The 17282-nt window shown below is 41.0% G+C and overlaps 1 protein-coding gene and 1 pseudogene across 2 annotated transcripts in view; both read left to right on the top strand.

Moving 5' to 3' along the window:
- The first annotated feature begins 7596 nt into the window (after positions 1 to 7596).
- Positions 7597 to 8488, top strand: LOC311321649 (annotated as a pseudogene). Its single transcript has one exon. The product of its transcript is annotated as an uncharacterized misc_RNA (transcript).
- A 7349-nt stretch (positions 8489 to 15837) lies between these two features.
- The window catches only part of oatx (organic anion transporter X), a gene marked incomplete at both ends in the record, with an annotated part of 22088 nt that continues 20643 nt past the window's right edge, over positions 15838 to 17282 (top strand). Inside the window, 2 exons of the mRNA XM_084438490.1 lie at positions 15838 to 16257; positions 17241 to 17282. The exon at positions 17241 to 17282 is cut by the window's right edge and continues 62 nt beyond it. Coding sequence (XP_084294616.1) covers positions 15838 to 16257; positions 17241 to 17282 — 462 coding nt within the window. The remainder of the gene's footprint in view (positions 16258 to 17240) is intronic.

Here is a 17282-nt window from a genome sequence, read left to right as displayed (position 1 = left end):
GCCGGTCAGAGGAATGACTAACCTGACAGACTGATTAGCGGTTGAGAGCGCGCAGGGCCGTATGAGCACAAGTCCCAGAGAGACAGCGGTTTGACCCTGTCCCTGACCCGGGCCCTGACTGCTGCTCCGCCTCCAGTTTAACTCTGTCTGATAGGGCTGGAGACACCAAAGGAGTAGAGACTGTGACCTCTTATCAGGGACGCTTGCTTCCTGTGACTGACACCTGCTGGACTGCTGTGGCCGAACACTTCCACCCCGTAATCGAACATCTTATTTAAGTTATCAGGAAATCAAATCAGGCGAGACAAAATATAGTAAAGACCTGTGACTGAGGCTTTAGTTTAGAGGTCTAATACAGTCTCCAGACCCCTCTCCTTCAAACCCCTGTCCTTGTAAGGGTAAAAATTAGTTCTGTTCAAGGGGATGGGGTCACAGAGAGGTTTGGAGGATGTGTGTGTTTAGAAAGGGGGGTTAATTGCCTAGGACAGCAGGTTATCTTCACACTTAGGGTGGCGTGGAAAGAGCAGCCATTTGATCTGTGTCCTGAGAACTTTAGCACTTGGGACTGGGAGGGTCCAACAACAGGTTTATGGACAGGAAAGATGGAGTTGCAGAGCTTCTGGTTAAAAGCAGAGACACAGATCAAATTGGGGCGCTCTCTCAACTGACCAGCCTTGTTGCTTGACAAGAAGCCACACTCGAGTGTTTGTAACAATCCTTGGATGAATAAACTCTGGTAACTTTGTGGAACTGTTTTGCTTCTTAACCCATATTGAACGAGAAATTCTACAACATCCTCCAAACCCCTGTCCTCCAAACCCCTGTCCTTCAAACCCCTGTCCTCCAAACCCCTGTCCTCCAGACCCCTGTCCTCTCTATGGCGTCCTCTCAGGTGTATTGACGATTCCCTCACCAGTTTAGCCAACAGCAGCCTGGAAACCTCAGATGTCAGCCCAGGATGCAGTAGGTCAGCTTGGTCCAGACAGAGCCTGACTGCCCCAGACTTGTCCCTGTCTGTCTCTGTCCACACGCCGTATCTGGGTTACACAACCGGACTGACTCTGTTCACACTCCGTATCTGGGTTACACAACCGGACTGACTCTGTTCCTGTTCCTGCAGAAGAGACGGCCCATCCTGTGAACCCAGAGCAAAGCAGCGCCGGATCTGAACCCTCTTCTGTGACTGAAGGACGTCCACACACCCCTCTACCGCTCTGCACAGATCACTCTATGGCTTTAGTGTGCAGCATGTTTTAAACATCTCAAAACTTATTCTATTGGATCAGCAGGGGGAGAGGTCAGTTTAATGTTGGCAACCCGGGTTCGTGGCCCGGGCCTGCATACCAAGGCCGACACCACACCAGCGCTACAGCATCATAAACCACATCTGGCCCACAGCTCGGTGCTGACTGCTTACTGTAGCAGGATTAGCATGCCAATGAGTTTCTCTCTCAGCCAGAATTTGTTGTTTCCGGTTCTCTGGAAAATTCCACTCCCGGAATTAAGATTGCTGTGGATAGATTAATAACTACTAACCCTACTGGACGTGACCGTAGGCCAGAGACAGAGCACAACAGTGAATGTGTGAACAGTCATGTACTTGTGTAGGCTTTTGTGTTTGCTGCTGGCCTGATGATGATGCAAGGGTTGTGTTAGTGGGGGAGCTGTTTCTGGCACTGCTCTAATTACTGTAGGTTGTGTGTGTGTGTGTGTGTGTGTGTGTGTGTGTGTGTGTGTGTGTGTGTGTGTGTGTGTGTGTGCGTGCGTGTGTGCGTGCGTGTGAGAGAGAGACCTCATTCAGAATGGATTACTATACAGTATATATATATATACAAGGTGCGACAGAAAAGTCCCCGGATTGTGTCAGCCACGCTCATGCCTCTATTTGAATTGAAAAAGCAATGATATCCCTTTGTTGCCCTTTATCTCACGACTATTCTGGTATAATATTGTTCACCTCACTCAATTGGTACTCTATATTCTTTACCTAGTTTACTCTATATTCTTTACCTAGTTTACTCTATATTCTTTACTTAGTTTACTCTATATTCTTTACCTAGTTTACTCTATATTCTTATACCTAGTTTACTCTATATTCTTATACTTAGTTTACTCTATATTCTTTACCTAGTTTACTTTATATTCTTTACCTAGTTTACTCTATATTCTTATAGTATACTCTATATTCTTATACCTAGTTTACTCTATATTCTTATACTTGGTTTACTCTATATTCTTATACCTAGTTTACTCTATATTCTTTACCTAGTTTACTCTATATTCTTATACTTGGTTTACTCTATATTCTTTACCTAGTTTACTCTATATTCTTAAAGTATACTCTATATTCTTATACCTAGTTTAATCTGTATTCTTTACCTAGTTTACTCTGTATTCTTTACCTAGTTTACTCTATATTCTTATACCTAGTTTACTCTTTATTCTTTACCTAGTTTACTCTATATTCTTATACCTAGTTTAATCTGTATTCTTTACCTAGTTTACTCTGTATTCTTTACCTAGTTTACTCTATATTCTTATACCTAGTTTACTCTATATTCTTTTCCTAGTTTACTCTATATTCTTTACCTAGTTTACTCTATAATCTTTACCTAGTTTACTCGATATTCTTATACCGAGTTTACTCTATATTCTTATACTTAGTTTACTATATATTCTTTACCTAGTTTACTCTATATTCTATAGCTAGTTTACTCTATATTCTTTACCTAGTTTAATCTGTATTCTTTACCTAGTTTACTCTGTATTCTTTACCTAGTTTACTCTATATTCTTATACCTAGTTTACTCTATATTCTTTACCTAGTTTACTCTATATTCTTTACCTAGTTTACTCTATAATCTTTACCTAGTTTACTCTATATTCTTATACCTAGTTTACTCTATATTCTTATACTTAGTTTACTATATATTCTTTACCTAGTGTACTCTATATTCTTTACCTAGTTTACTCTATATTCTCATACTAGTTTACTCTATATTCTTATAGTATACTCTATATTCTTATACTTGGTTTACTCTATATTCTTTACCTAGTTTACTCTATATTCTTAAAGTATACTCTATATTCTTATACCTAGTTTAATCTGTATTCTTTACCTAGTTTACTCTGTATTCTTTACCTAGTTTACTCTATATTCTTATACCTAGTTTACTCTATATTCTTTACCTAGTTTACTCTATATTCTTTACCTAGTTTACTCTATAATCTTTACCTAGTTTACTCTATATTCTTAAAGTATACTCTATATTCTTTACCTAGTTTACTCTATATTCTTTACCTAGTTTACTCGATATTCTTATACCTAGTTTACTCTATATTCTTAAAGTATACTCTATATTCTTTACCTAGTTTACTCTATATTCTTTACCTAGTTTACTCGATATTCTTATACCTAGTTTACTCTATATTCTTATACTTAGTTTACTATATATTCTTTACCTAGTTTACCCTATATTCTTATACTTAGTTTACTCTATATTCTTAAAGTATACTCTATATTCTTTACCTAGTTTACTCTATATTCTTATAGTATACTCTATATTCTTATACCTAGTTTACTCTATATTCTCATACTAGTTTACTCTATATTCTTATAGTATACTCTATATTCTTATACTTGGTTGACTCTATATTCTTTACCTAGTTTACTCTATATTCTTAAAGTATACTCTATATTCTTAAACCTAGTTTAATCTGTATTCTTTACCTAGTTTACTCTGTATTCTTTACCTAGTTTACTCTATATTCTTATACCTAGTTTACTCTATATTCTTTACCTAATTTACTCTATATTCTTTACCTAGTTTACTCTATAATCTTTACCTAGTTAACTCGATATTCTTATACCTAGTTTACTCTATATTCTTATACTTAGTTTACTATATATTCTTTACCTAGTTTACTCTATATTCTTTACCTAGTTTACTCTATATTCTTATAGTATATAGTATACTCTATATTCTTATACCTAGTTTACTCTATATTCTCATACTAGTTTACTCTATATTCTTATAGTATACTCTATATTCTTATACTTGGTTTACTCTATATTCTTTACCTAGTTTACTCTATATTCTTTACCTAGTTTACTCTATATTCTTATACCTAGTTTAATCTGTATTCTTTACCTAGTATACTCTATTCTTTACCTAGTTTACTCTATATTCTTATACCTAGTTTACTCTATATTCTTTACCTAGTTTACTCTATAGTCTTTACCTAGTTTACTCTATATTTTTACCTTCTTTACTCTATATTGTTTACCTAGTTTACTCTATATTCTTTACCTACTTAACTCTATATTGTTTACCTAGTTTACTCTATATTATTTACCTAGTTTACTCTATATTATTATACCTAGTTTACTCTATATTCTTTACCTAGTTTACTCTATATTCTTTAACTAGTTTACTTTATATTCTTTACCTAGTTTACTCTATATTCTATGGCTAGTTTACTCTATATTCTTTACCTAGTTTACTCTATATTCTTTAACTAGTTTACTTTATATTCTTTACCTAGTTTACTCTATATTCTATAGCTAGTTTACTCTATATTCTTTACCTAGTTTACTCTATATTCTTATACCTAGTTTACTCTATATTCTTTACCTAGTTTACTCTATATTCTTTAACTAGTTTACTTTATATTCTTTACCTAGTTTACTCTATATTCTATAGCTAGTTTACTCTATATTCTTTACCTAGTTTACTCTATATTCTATACCTAGTTTACTCTATATTCTATATTCACAATAGGATACACTTAAATATCCTATTGTGCTATTATCCTATTATACAGGGATAGCTAACCCATAATGGCCTACCATGTAGGTAACATCTCTGTAACTATTAATCTACTCCACTTATAGTCATGTCTCTTTTATGAAGTATTTAGCCCATGTTCAGTGCTCTGTAAATGTTAGACTAAACCAGGAGCTTGCTCGATCGTCTCGGTGAGAGAGGTCAGGGAAGGATTTCTACAGCTCACCGCTTCTGCCCCCGGGTGAACCCCCGCCCCCCTCATTGCTCTCTGCGAAGCGCATTGTGTTGCCTCTGTGTATGAGGCCTCTGTCTATACAAATAAAGTTTGATTTGATGTGATATGAAGCGTGTGTGGGAAGACGTGAGGCTTCTTAAACACTGTGGCTGCGTTCCGAATCGCATACTTCTACTACTTACTACCAGTACCTACTACAGCTGCCCTTAGAAAGTATGTACTTTGCAAGCAGTAGGCATCCAATTGAGACATAGGCTACTACCTTGTCATAACATTGCGCCTTGAAATTTGCCCACATCTGTAGCTGTCCACAGCTGTCGCGACTCATGTAACGCACATTTCCGCTGCGCACAGGATTGTGGGTCAGAATAGCCAGAAAAGCCTGCTGCCCCTATTCTATTAATACATCCATGCTGCTGCCTTGCATACTGCAAAATACGACCGGATGTAGTAGGACATCCTGGTATTTTTGCCATACTGCATGTGGCATACTATGTATTACTACATTCTGTTTTGGCATACTATATAGTAGGGTAGTAGGCGATTCGGAACGCAGCCTGTGAGATTCAGATTGACAGAACACAGACTGACCAAAATCTGTGCTTCTGGTGTGTGAAAGCGCCCTAGAGGGCTGGAGGCTCTGGTCCTACTGGCACCACCACGGTCATGCCTGCATCCTCAGAGGAGCGGCTGTGAGATCAGAAATCACTTTAAACATCAGACATCCCTCAGTAAGATAAGTTAGCAAAACTGAATGAATTACTTTTTCAGGATATTACAGTGATGATAATCCCATGCCTTTTTATCAAGTACTTTTGGGATGTATTTCTAGTGTAGTACTTGAGTGTAGTCACACCTGCCTGTGACCTGGTTGTTGTGCAGTAAGACAAATATGGGAAAAGCAGTCACCCAACCGCCTCTGCTGCATATGGTCTGAGCCTCGGAGCATGGGGGTAGGTCCCGTCTCTCAACCATTAACACCTCAATGAATGATTCTACAGTAAGTCTGTATTGATCTTAACATGTTGTAAGATCACCGCGACAGACTCTGAAACAAGTTGATATAGGCAGGGCCGGCCCTGTCCATCTGGGGGCCCTAAGCAGGATATTGGTTTGGGGCCCCTTGGATGCCGCCGGGAAAAAATACATATATATTTGGATGTTTTTTAGCCAGATTTAGAGGAATATCTCTTTTTAAATTAACATTAGGATTACACTATTGTGATGTAATTCAGTACTTTTCTCACTCACTTTGTCACCACCTCCCTTTAAGTCGTTTTTCACTTCCAACAGACAGTAACATAGGCAGACACACTGAGCACTTTTAAATTGACATTAACTGTTTGTCCACTAGGAGGCTCCAAACCTGCAGTATTAAAACATCTACTTTTGATGTAACAGAAAGATAAAGCATTCTACAAAATATTGTAGTTTGATGTTTATATTTATTGTTCCACATTATCTATCAAGATAAAGTAAGGATAAAGTGCAAAACAACATACAGCACAAAAATCAAGTGTAAAACCACTTAAATCACTTAGATTGGCCAATGGCCATGCAATGAACTTGTTAGGGTTTGAAAGGTAGGATCCATAAGCAGACGGCAGGCAGGCAGCGCAGGTTCAAAGAATAAAGATTTATTGTAAAAAAATAAATAAACAAGGAACACCGGGAGGAAACGCACTAACATTGACAATGAACCGACAGAGAACAAAGGAAACAGGAGGGCATATATATGCTGCGTTCATGTGCACCTCGGAAGCTCGTACTTACCAGTTGTGAAGTCGTAATTACGACATACACGCATTCAAGTGCTTTTGGTCGGAAAGAGACACAAAACATCAACAAACATGGACGCCAGGGCGAAGGCAGTTTTTCTGTGGGTGATGTATAATCAGCAAAAGCAAGTCGCTCAAAGCTGCTTTCTGTTTCAGCAGCAGAATGAAGAGGAGAGAATGCATATCAGGTATGAGTTGACATTTTAATTCGCTTATTAGCTTAATTAACTGTATAATTAGCTAATAGTTGCTTAGCTAGCTAGCTATATTGCTAAAATGTGCTTAGCTAGACTTGCTAGATCTGTGTGATTGATAGATGTCTAGGTTGAAAATGGACTGCAATTGTTCTCTCAGTGAATAAGGGTTCAAACATGACATCATGGCTAATAATAGTTAGCACTAAAGGTGTTGCAGGGGTAATAGCAACGAAAATGATATGCTTTTAAAATGACCTGTTTCAACTTCCATGGATGTCCAAAGTCCTGGCAAGAGTGGTGGATGTTTGCCAATATCACAAATGTATTTCATTAGAAATTACATGTTGAATACAAATTATGCCATGGCCATAAAATCCAGACCGTTCCAAACAGACACGTTTTGACCAGACACTCCACATGCATCATAATATACTTTTTCAATGGGCACTTTGTATTAGTATAACCCAAATGGGCTTTGTTAACACAAACTGTTGTGTGTGTGTATTTGTTCTTTCAGGTTTGCGATATCTCTGCTGAACCTCCATCCATCCATTCAACCCATCCTGAAGAGTGGTTCAGAATGGATGGTCATTCTGGCCATGGACGACAACACATTTCAGCGCCACTTGCGCTTTACGAGAGTCCAGTTTGACCTCTTCACCGGCAAGCTGCAAGGCCTGGGCCTTACTGATGGCAGGCCTGGCAGTCCTGTGAGGGTTCCATTTCTGAAGAAGGTGACCATGTTCTTATGGTACATGGCCAATGAGAACTCCTTCAGGGAGCTCTCTGACAAGTTTGTTGTGTCCCATGGATCCGCCCACAATGTTGTCCTGGAGATATTGGAGTCAACCTGTATCCTTGCAGAGTCCCACATCACCTGGCCCACGGAGTGTGAGAAGAGGGCTAACGCCGCTGTGTTTCGGCATCTGTGTGACATTGGGGACATCATTGGTGCCATTGATGGATGTCACATCAAAGTCCAGTGGCCAGTAGTCAGGGGGGGTGACTACCTTAACAGGAAGTCCTTCTATTCGGTCCTCCTCCAGGGCATTGTTGACGACAAAGGACGGTTTCTGGATGTCTTTGCAGGGCCCCCAGGCCGAGTTCATGACTCGAGAATGTTGAGGGCTTCAACATTTTTTGAGAACTGGGAGCGGCTGTTAGGAGAGTATCGCCTTCTGGGAGATACTGCATATATCTCCAATACCTACTCCTTCATCGTTACGCCCAAACGTGACAATGGTGTCCTGACTGAGGAGGACCTGCAGAGGAATGCAAAGATCAGTCGTGGTAGAGTGGTGGTGGAGCAGGCCTTCGGGAGACTGAAGTGCAAGTGGAGGTCGACTTCGTGATCTCCAGACCAACAGGCTGGACATTGTAGTCAAGCTCATTGTGGCAGCATGCACTCTGCACAACATGGGCATTGCAGTCTCCAATGTCTGTGAAGAGCATCCTTGTGGGTGCCCAAGGCTCGGCGATGACAATGAGTAAAGCAGAGATGACACGCACACACACACACGCACACATACACACACGCACACAGTGCCTCCCCCAACTGTCAAATAATTGTCAACTGTTCACGTTAATGATTTTATTTGTAGCAGCGACAGCTGTATACAGTAATTGTTCCATGTTGTGCTGCATGTCTGTCATTGTCTTGCTCAGGGTACTGTATGGGCAATCGTGGGTAAATTTGTTATTGTAGGGAATTGTAATGAATCACTTTTGCATAGGGACCTTTAACTTATGTGTTTAGGTATGTGTTTTAGGATGTGAGATTTTCTGTCACCTTCAAAGTGTCCGTCTTTTCATTTAGTGACCTGTCTCCGTCTACTGTGATTGCAGCAAGTTCTGCCGTGCTATGCAAATTTATTGTTTATTTAATAAAGCTGCTAGCACCATGTTTGGTCATGCTAAGAAGTCTCTGTGTGATATCCTCACACCCTGCTACAGTACACATGAAACACAGAAAGACTTGCCTTGTATTGTTTATTGCAAAGTGCACCTGTTTTAACAGTATCCTTCTGAGCATATGACAACTGCTAGAACATGTCTAAATCTCTATAAAGTAAAAAAACAAAAAATAAGGTCTTAGTTTTTCTATAGCTTATTGCATTAATAGTAATTGAACCAAACAAAGACGACTTTGAAGTGAAACATTCACCAACATTCAAAACAATGTCTGAACAGTATCCTTCTGAGCATGCAACAACATGCTGCACTTCATGCTCAATGCTGCACTTCATGGTTCCTGACAATCCGTGTGGCCAACTAGTCATACAATGCTGCACAATGCTCCTGACAATTCTATCGTGTGGCTAGCCAACTAGTGCTGCAATAAGTTACCTAACAAAACAAACTCAATTCCACATACATACCACACACTTTGTCAATCGCCAACTCTAACTCAACTGTTATACTAGCAAGCAAACGTCAGCCTAACACACGCAATGTAGTCAGCATGCATCCTCAGACATTCACGGCTAACACAGCCAAACGTCAAGCAATTCTAACAACATAAGAGTCAGACTCATAGCCAGACTCATAGCCTTTCATTACACTTCGTCAGCACCGATTGTCTGGTCTTATGGTCATCTGCAAGAAATGTAAATAAACACCGGCTAGCACAAAATAGGGCAGCTAGAATGGCACTCCATTTCTCTAAGTGCACAAACTCTGATTACTTGCATTCACGCCTAGCATGGTTGAACAGATATTCTAAGTAAGTCTACTGAGGTTTCTCAAGAACATATTACTTTCAAAGAAACCAGAAAACGTACACAATCAAATAGTTTACACAAACTACAGACATAATCACCATACAAGGAGTGTCAGTCTGGGTCAGCTGTTACCCCCTAGGCCGAGAACAGGTTTCATAATATCCACTGTCATCTACAGATTAGCTAGAACAAATAGATAGTATCACAGTAAAACGTCGGATGTAAATATTACAGAGTTCACTTATTTAAATCCAGAGGGAGATTTTCAACACTGTGGAGAGTACATGGACTCTAATGGTGGTGTTAAAAGAAAGTGTTAAACAAATAATAAAAACAAAAGCAGCGTGTTAAATACTTGCCACAAGAGCGTGCTGCACAATTCTACTGTACACTGTGTTAATCTCGCGGTAATTCTACTCTAAAGAGTGTTAATTACGCGCCACTCTGTTGGGCTGTGAGTGTGATGCTGGCCAACGGCATCCTTCTGAGAAGACTGCGCTGGAGGGTGTCAGACACGATTGTCTGGTAAGTTTTAACTTTACTCTGTTGCCAGCAAATAGCAGCACATCCTCCAACTTGACTTCAATTTAGAGTAGTGTTGATGCTATTTGAAGTCAATATTATTATCTAAGTTTATGTCTCTTTAAAATTGTGTTTTCGCACTCCAGTGTAGCTGGCAGCTAGCTAACGCTTGCTAGGCTAGCTATCTAGCTATCCAAAAAAAGTATGTTAGCTAGCTAGCTTACGTTACCTTTAGCTAAGTTAACTCAAGGCCGACTGTGTTAACGTTATACTGCCCTGGAAGAGAGCTATTTGTTGTAAACTTACATATAGTACAAGGGTCTAAAAAGGGGTCTCTGTCGATTGTGCTTTTCTCCCAGGTGCAACATGTTGCTACGTGTGCAGTTTCGAGGAGAGCAAAAGTATGTTAAACCGCCTGAGCTGACGTTCGAAGCTTTCTTGAATGAAAGTAAGTTAACTACGTTCACTAGCTAAATTATTATTCTGTGGATACTTTGATGGATAGTGCCCGCAATGATGATGTTATCAAGCCATTGATTTGAATGGTTTCAAACTAACGTTAGCTACTTTGCTGGTTGTTGCTGGTTGTTGGTGTTAAATCCCCGCCACAATTCTACTCCACTTGGTGTTAAATCCCCGCCAAAATTCTACTCCACTTGGTGTTAAATCCCTGCAACAAATTATACTGTAAAGAGTGTTATTTACCTGCTACTCTAATAGGTGTGAAATCCCCGCCAAAATTCTACTCTACTTGGTGTTACATCCCTGCAACAATAATACTCTAAAGAGTGTTAATTACCTGCCGCTTTGCTATGTTGTGATTGTGTATGCTGGCTTGTGCATCATTTTGTGAGACTGCTCTGGACATAATGATTAAGTTGTAAATTAGGCCCTATGTCAACTATTCCTTTAAAGTTGTAGGGCCAGGCCATGGACGACAACCCGTCACCAGTGATGAGGAGTCGACTGATGAGGACATAGAAGGAGCCATTGCTGTTCTACGATACTCAGCAGATTTGCAATAAACTCCTCAGATTCTTTTAGCACAATTTTTTTCCCAGTTTACTGAAGAGCACCAGTCACCCAACTATTCCACAGCTTCCTACTCTCTTTTTGTCCGTAGACTCAAGAGTGGTGTTTGTGTGTGTTGCCTTGCAGATCGAACAAGACTTCCGGTTACAGTTTGGTGAGGTCACAGCCAAGAGATTCCTATAGAAATCGCCAACCATGTTCAAAGGGAAAGTGATCAAGGAAAGCCATGGATTTGTCCCCACAACCGAACTGTTGTATTTAATGCGCACCGCTGAGTCACCTGTTGAAGTTGAGAATGGTATGTTATGTTTAGTGTGATCTTCCAACTACAATCGGTGCTTGGAGAACACGGCCCCGTGATTTGGATCCGCTTCAAAATGTGCCTTTAACTTGATCTTGGTTTACGGATCAACAGGCTGGGACAGTGATGTGTCGTCCATCTTGCTGCTGCTACATCTACTACCACCATCTGCCCAAGGGAGAAAGAGGCCAGGGAAGATGTCTGCAACTCAAGCAGTAGACCAGCTCATCAGATTTCTAAAGGTATACTGAACAGTTATCTGAAATGTATCTCAATACTCACTCACACACTCACATACACATAGTAGCTACGCTCGCTCGCTCGCTCCCTCACTCCCTCACTCACTCACTCACTCACTCACTCATAGTAGCCTCTCTCTCACACACACAGTCTGCACAAGGAGCCATAGCACAAACATTCACTCTCACAAGCTCACTCACTCACCCTCCCCATCCCCTCCACACCCACCCACATATACACACACACACACACACACACACAGATGGCAGTCTGCACAGGGAGCTATAGCTCATAGCTCTCACACTCACACTTGCATACACACACTCACTGTCTTTCTCTCGTTCCGTCTCCGTAGAGGCCAAAGCGTAGTTAAAAACAGTTCATAGTGATTTACAGTTCATAGGATGAAAATTGTTTAAAGTGTTAAATAATTTGATTTAAAAGTTCATATAATAGTTAAGTTAAAACCTGGGGCTAGCTCAGTTGGTAGAGCGGGTCGTCAGTGATCGAAGGGTCAGTGGTTTGAATCCCAGCTCCGACTGTCCACATGTCGAAGTGTCCTTGAGCAAGGCACCTTACCCCAAATTGCTCCCAATGAGCAGGTTAGCACCTTGCATGGTGCTACCTCTGCTACCTCAGGGCGACTGGTTGCCCCGTCACTCCGAGGCTCCTGCGGTCGATCGACACGGTCACGACTCTTCTCTGTCCTGGCCCCGCAGTGGTGGAATGAGCTGCCCACTGATGTCAGGACAGCAGAGTCGCTGCCCATCTTTCGTCGCAGGCTCAAAACTCATCTCTTCAAGAAGTACTACAACAATCCTCCCACCTAAGCACTTATTATATTACATTGCACTGTACTTTAGATTGTGATTCTTGCACTTTGCTTCAGCACTAGATTATGCTCTTAGTCACTTGTTTGTTTTAGAGAGAAGATGCACTTGTGAGTTCTGGCAAGTAGTAGTACATTGGCTCTTCCTACGTTAACTGCAATTATTGTTAGTCGCTTTGGATAAAAGCGTCTGCTAAATGACTGTAATGTAATGTAATGTAATGTAATGCATGGCAGCTACCGCCATTGGTGTGTGAATGGGTGAATGAGAGGCCATTGTAAAGCGCTTTGAGTGCCGCTAAGGTGGAAAAGCGCTATATAAGTGCAGTCCATTTACCATTTAAGTTAAAAGCATACTAATAATTCATGTTTATTTCATTTGGTATACAATGTCACAACTGTCTCTTTAAAACGGGCCCCCACACACACACACACACACACACACACACACACACACACACACACACACACACACACACACACACACACACACACAGCCTTAGCCATTACTGATGTATTGTTACAGATTAATCATTCAATGCCTCTATTGAATATCTTGCAACAGGTTGGAGCCAGTGTGCAGCAGTATCATTAGATGCCATCACACTAAATACTTCTATTGAATGTCTCTTGTTGTAGGTTGGAACCAGTGTGCCGCAGCATCTCAATGAGATCACCCAAAGCAGCCAGCCCCTATCTCCTTGCCGTGGGAGCCACAAGGAGCAACCTTCATGCATTCTTCATTGTGATCGACAAGCATGCACTTCCCTGTAAGGCGACGGGTGCAGTGGGAGCCTTTGATGAGCTCTTCATTTAAATGTCATATGCAAGGAATGACACGGCTCATTTTGTTGTACCCTATTGCTTTCCCTGGTGAGATATGCATGGTGCTTTTTTATTTTTATTTTTTGTATTTTTTAATCTGATGAGCATGAACTTGAACTTCAACATGGTGCTGTTTTTACTACACAATGTTTTGATGAGTTTTATATAAATAAATTATATTTTTGTGTAACTTAATGTTATTTTGTAGTTGTCATTCATTACTATATTAATTCAATAGCACTGTTATGCAAAAAAAGAAGATAACACTGAAGAGACAAAAAGTAACACTTAATTAATGTTAAATACAACTACACACAAAAAGATTTTCTTCTAGATTGGAGTTAAAGGAGTAGTAAAGGGAAAAATCATGTTTAGCCCTGTTTTAAGGTTACTTGACAAAACTAGCAATTTTGAGAAAGTCTGATAATTGCTTTACCACCGTTTTGGTCATGAGAGCGGGGCGCATTGGAGCATGAGGCGCGTCGGACCACTGGGCTTTTAAGGTGATCTGTTGTAGCTACAAGGACATATTTTGGTGAACACACCTCTCTACGTCACGTCAACCTATCCTGAAGTCGGCGGGAGTATTTGAAAATCTTTAAACATTTTCCTGGCGATCATCTATTTTTACCCCATGTAAGTAATTTTTTTTTATGCTAGTGTTTTTTGATTTATACCTTGTGTATACATGTCACAGAATCCAAACATATATCATTTTAATCACTGTTTGAGTGGCTATAAGATAGAATAATTTTCGTGTTTCATGCTACATACCACTGAGTGACAGCTAGCCAGATAGCTAGCCTCTGGTAGATGGGGCGCTTTGGACCACTGTGGTCCAACGCGCCTCACATTCAATGATCATGCATTTGTGGGACTTTAGTCAAGTTAGTGACATTGTGAGACACCCCCACTTGTTTTATTTTTGCATTTTTTAGGTACTGGGATACTGTATTTTATTCACTTGCAATTGAGATAGGCTATTCATGTGCATTTATCACAATTTTAATAGGTTCATTATGGCTAGAACGGGTTAAGCCGCAAACGCACTGGAAGCTTTTGGTGCGTGATCGGCCATTTAAAACAATTGGTGTACTTCAAAACGCTAGCGTCAGACTCTTCTTCGTCTGGGGCTTTATGATTTAACTTCATAATTTAACTTATGCTTTAACTTCTTTTATCCTGTCCCCAATGTGTGTGTAGCGTTCACGTGTGTTTGTAGCAGCATGAGCTGCATGTGCGGAGTAACCAATGGCGATCAGAATGTCTCACCTTTAACCTGGCACATGACTAAACCAACCAATGAGAATAATAGTTCGAATTAGATCATTCTGAAACCAATGAATTACTCTGAATAGACAAGATAAAATACTAAATATAGGAGCAAATATCGTATAGAACATGACATTATTAGGCCTATACATAATAAATACCTAACAGTATAAATAATGCATGCAGGTAGTGAAAAAGCATGTATGTAGCACATAACATATAGTTGTCAGAAGATAATGTTATTTGCATGGGTTTTTAAGGCAATGTACTATATTGGTCCAATGCGTCCCACTACGTGGTCCAACGCGCCTCACCCATGAGGCGCGTTGGACCGTTTTCACATCCGCCACTTTTGGCAAAACTGCAAGAAACTGGTAAGTGCTGGAAACCTTGTTTTGATGTCCTTTTGTAGCCAACAGATTTAGGTATACATGTATAGCAAAATCCATAATAAAACCGAAATAATTTTTAAATAAATAAGCTTAAGGCAAAAAATGGTCTGACGCGCCCCGCTCTCCCCTACAATGGATGTGGGTGGGCACCTTGAAAAATCATTCAAAAAACATGTTAAACTCTCAATTTCAAAGACAAGAAACTCACCGAGGTGTTCTAACATATAATTACGCACAAATTCAATGTAAGACACATGGGTGTTTGCGGATGGATTGCAAAACACATTTGCGAATTGTACTTTCGTACGCATGTATTTATGATACAAATCTATCTCCATAAGTGCTTGCCTCCTGCCATCCTCAATTTTATTTTTTCTCTTTTTTTCCGCGCCGCTCAGGTGAATCCATTCGGATATGCCGTCTCACAGTACTTCTCTAAATAGCAAGCGAGCTGGGGCCACGGGGAGGGGGCGAGGCTCTAAGCGGCCGCTTACTTTGCTTATAGGGTGGGCCGGCTCTGGATAGGTGCACTTCTAAAGTAGAAAATTAACTCGCGACCGGTAACTGATTTGGACTCGATGTACATTGCTTCTCTGCGCCTTTCAGAAAAAGCTTCACTTCAGATCTAGACAACTTTTCCTTAAGTTCTCAAGAAAAAGTACTGCTCTCAAGTCTCGGTGTAACGGCGCTTGATCTCCTCTGCCTACATGGGGTTCGCTGACCTCCTCAATGACGTTGGCGGATTCGGACGGTTCCAATGGCTCCATGTCACCCTGATCTCCCTTCCGGGGCTACTGCTTGCCAGCCAGAACCTGCTCAACAACTTCTCGGCTGGGATGCCGGGACACCACTGCACCATTCCCAACAGGACCTCCATCGCCCGCAGCCGCAACATCTCCCTGGAGGAGGTGGACGACCGGCAGCTACTGCGCGTCTTCATTCCGGCCGACGCCAACGGAAAAACGCTCGACAGGTGTTCGAGGTACGTGGAGGCGCAGTGGCATCTCCTCGAGGGAAACGCGAGCGCACCGGGGCCGCGCGCTAACGGGACGGAGCCCGAGACCGAGCTATGTCTGGATGGATGGACATACGATCGAACGGAGTTTCTCTCCACCATCGTGTCCGAGGTGAGCCGGGGCTGGGCTGGCTGGGGCTGGAGCCATGTGGATAGAATATCCGTCCCTGCTCATTGCGCATCTCTGACTACTGATTAGACTGCTTGGAGTCTAAACATCAGGATGAAATGCAGTTGCAATGCACAGATGCACGACTCAATACTGGATGGTGGTGGTGATGCTGAGGATGAGCTATGATGATGGTGGTGATGAAGACGTTTGATAACCTTAAAGAAAAAGGGGGTGTTTGTGTTTGTTTATTTGTTTGTCTGTGTGTGTGTGTGTGTTAATTGGTGTGTATTTGTGTGTGTCTGTGTGTGTATGCGTATTTGTGTGTGTATATGTGTGTATTCGTGTCTATATGTGTGTGTCTGTGTGTGTGTGTGAGTATGTGTGCGTGTGTGTGTATTTGTGTGTGTGTGCGTATGTGTGTATCTGTGTGTGTATTTGCGTGTATGTGTGTGTGTGTGTGCGCGCGCGTGTGTGTGTGTGTATGTGTGCGTATGCGTATGTGTGTGCGTATGTGTGTGTGTGTGTGTTGTAATGGAATTAAATCTGATCGAAAGTAAAAAGATTTGCCAAGGTTCGCTCAAAGAGGTCAAGTCTGGTTTATTGAGAAAACATACGAGCGCAAGGACTTCAGGACAACGCACGTGAGTGGTTTATCCAACAGAAGTGAGTAGGCTTGTCCTGCGCTGCCTTATATTCAAGCAATACATAGGTATGACGCTTCCAGGGATGTGATTGGCTAACCCATCTGTACACGTCATATTAAATGTCGGACATCATCAACAGTGGTTGAGAATACAGACACATGCAGGGACAATGGGACAAAGGATGGTTATTCTGGAGCAGACAACGTCTAGGTGGAGGTCATCCTGTCATAAATTAGATTAGCACAGCTATGTGAAAGGTTGAGGGAGGTGGTGAAACTACAATTTCTATGACAGTGTATGTGTGTATATGTGTGTGTGTGTTTGTGTGTGTGTGTCCAGTGGGACCTGGTGTGTACTCTGCGCCCCCTGAAGCAGATGAGC

Source organism: Borostomias antarcticus (genome assembly GCF_949987555.1).
Source record: "Borostomias antarcticus genome assembly, chromosome: 1".
In the NCBI taxonomy this organism is placed as follows: Eukaryota; Metazoa; Chordata; class Actinopteri; order Stomiiformes; family Stomiidae; genus Borostomias; species Borostomias antarcticus.
This window is presented reverse-complemented; position numbering and strand designations above follow the sequence as displayed.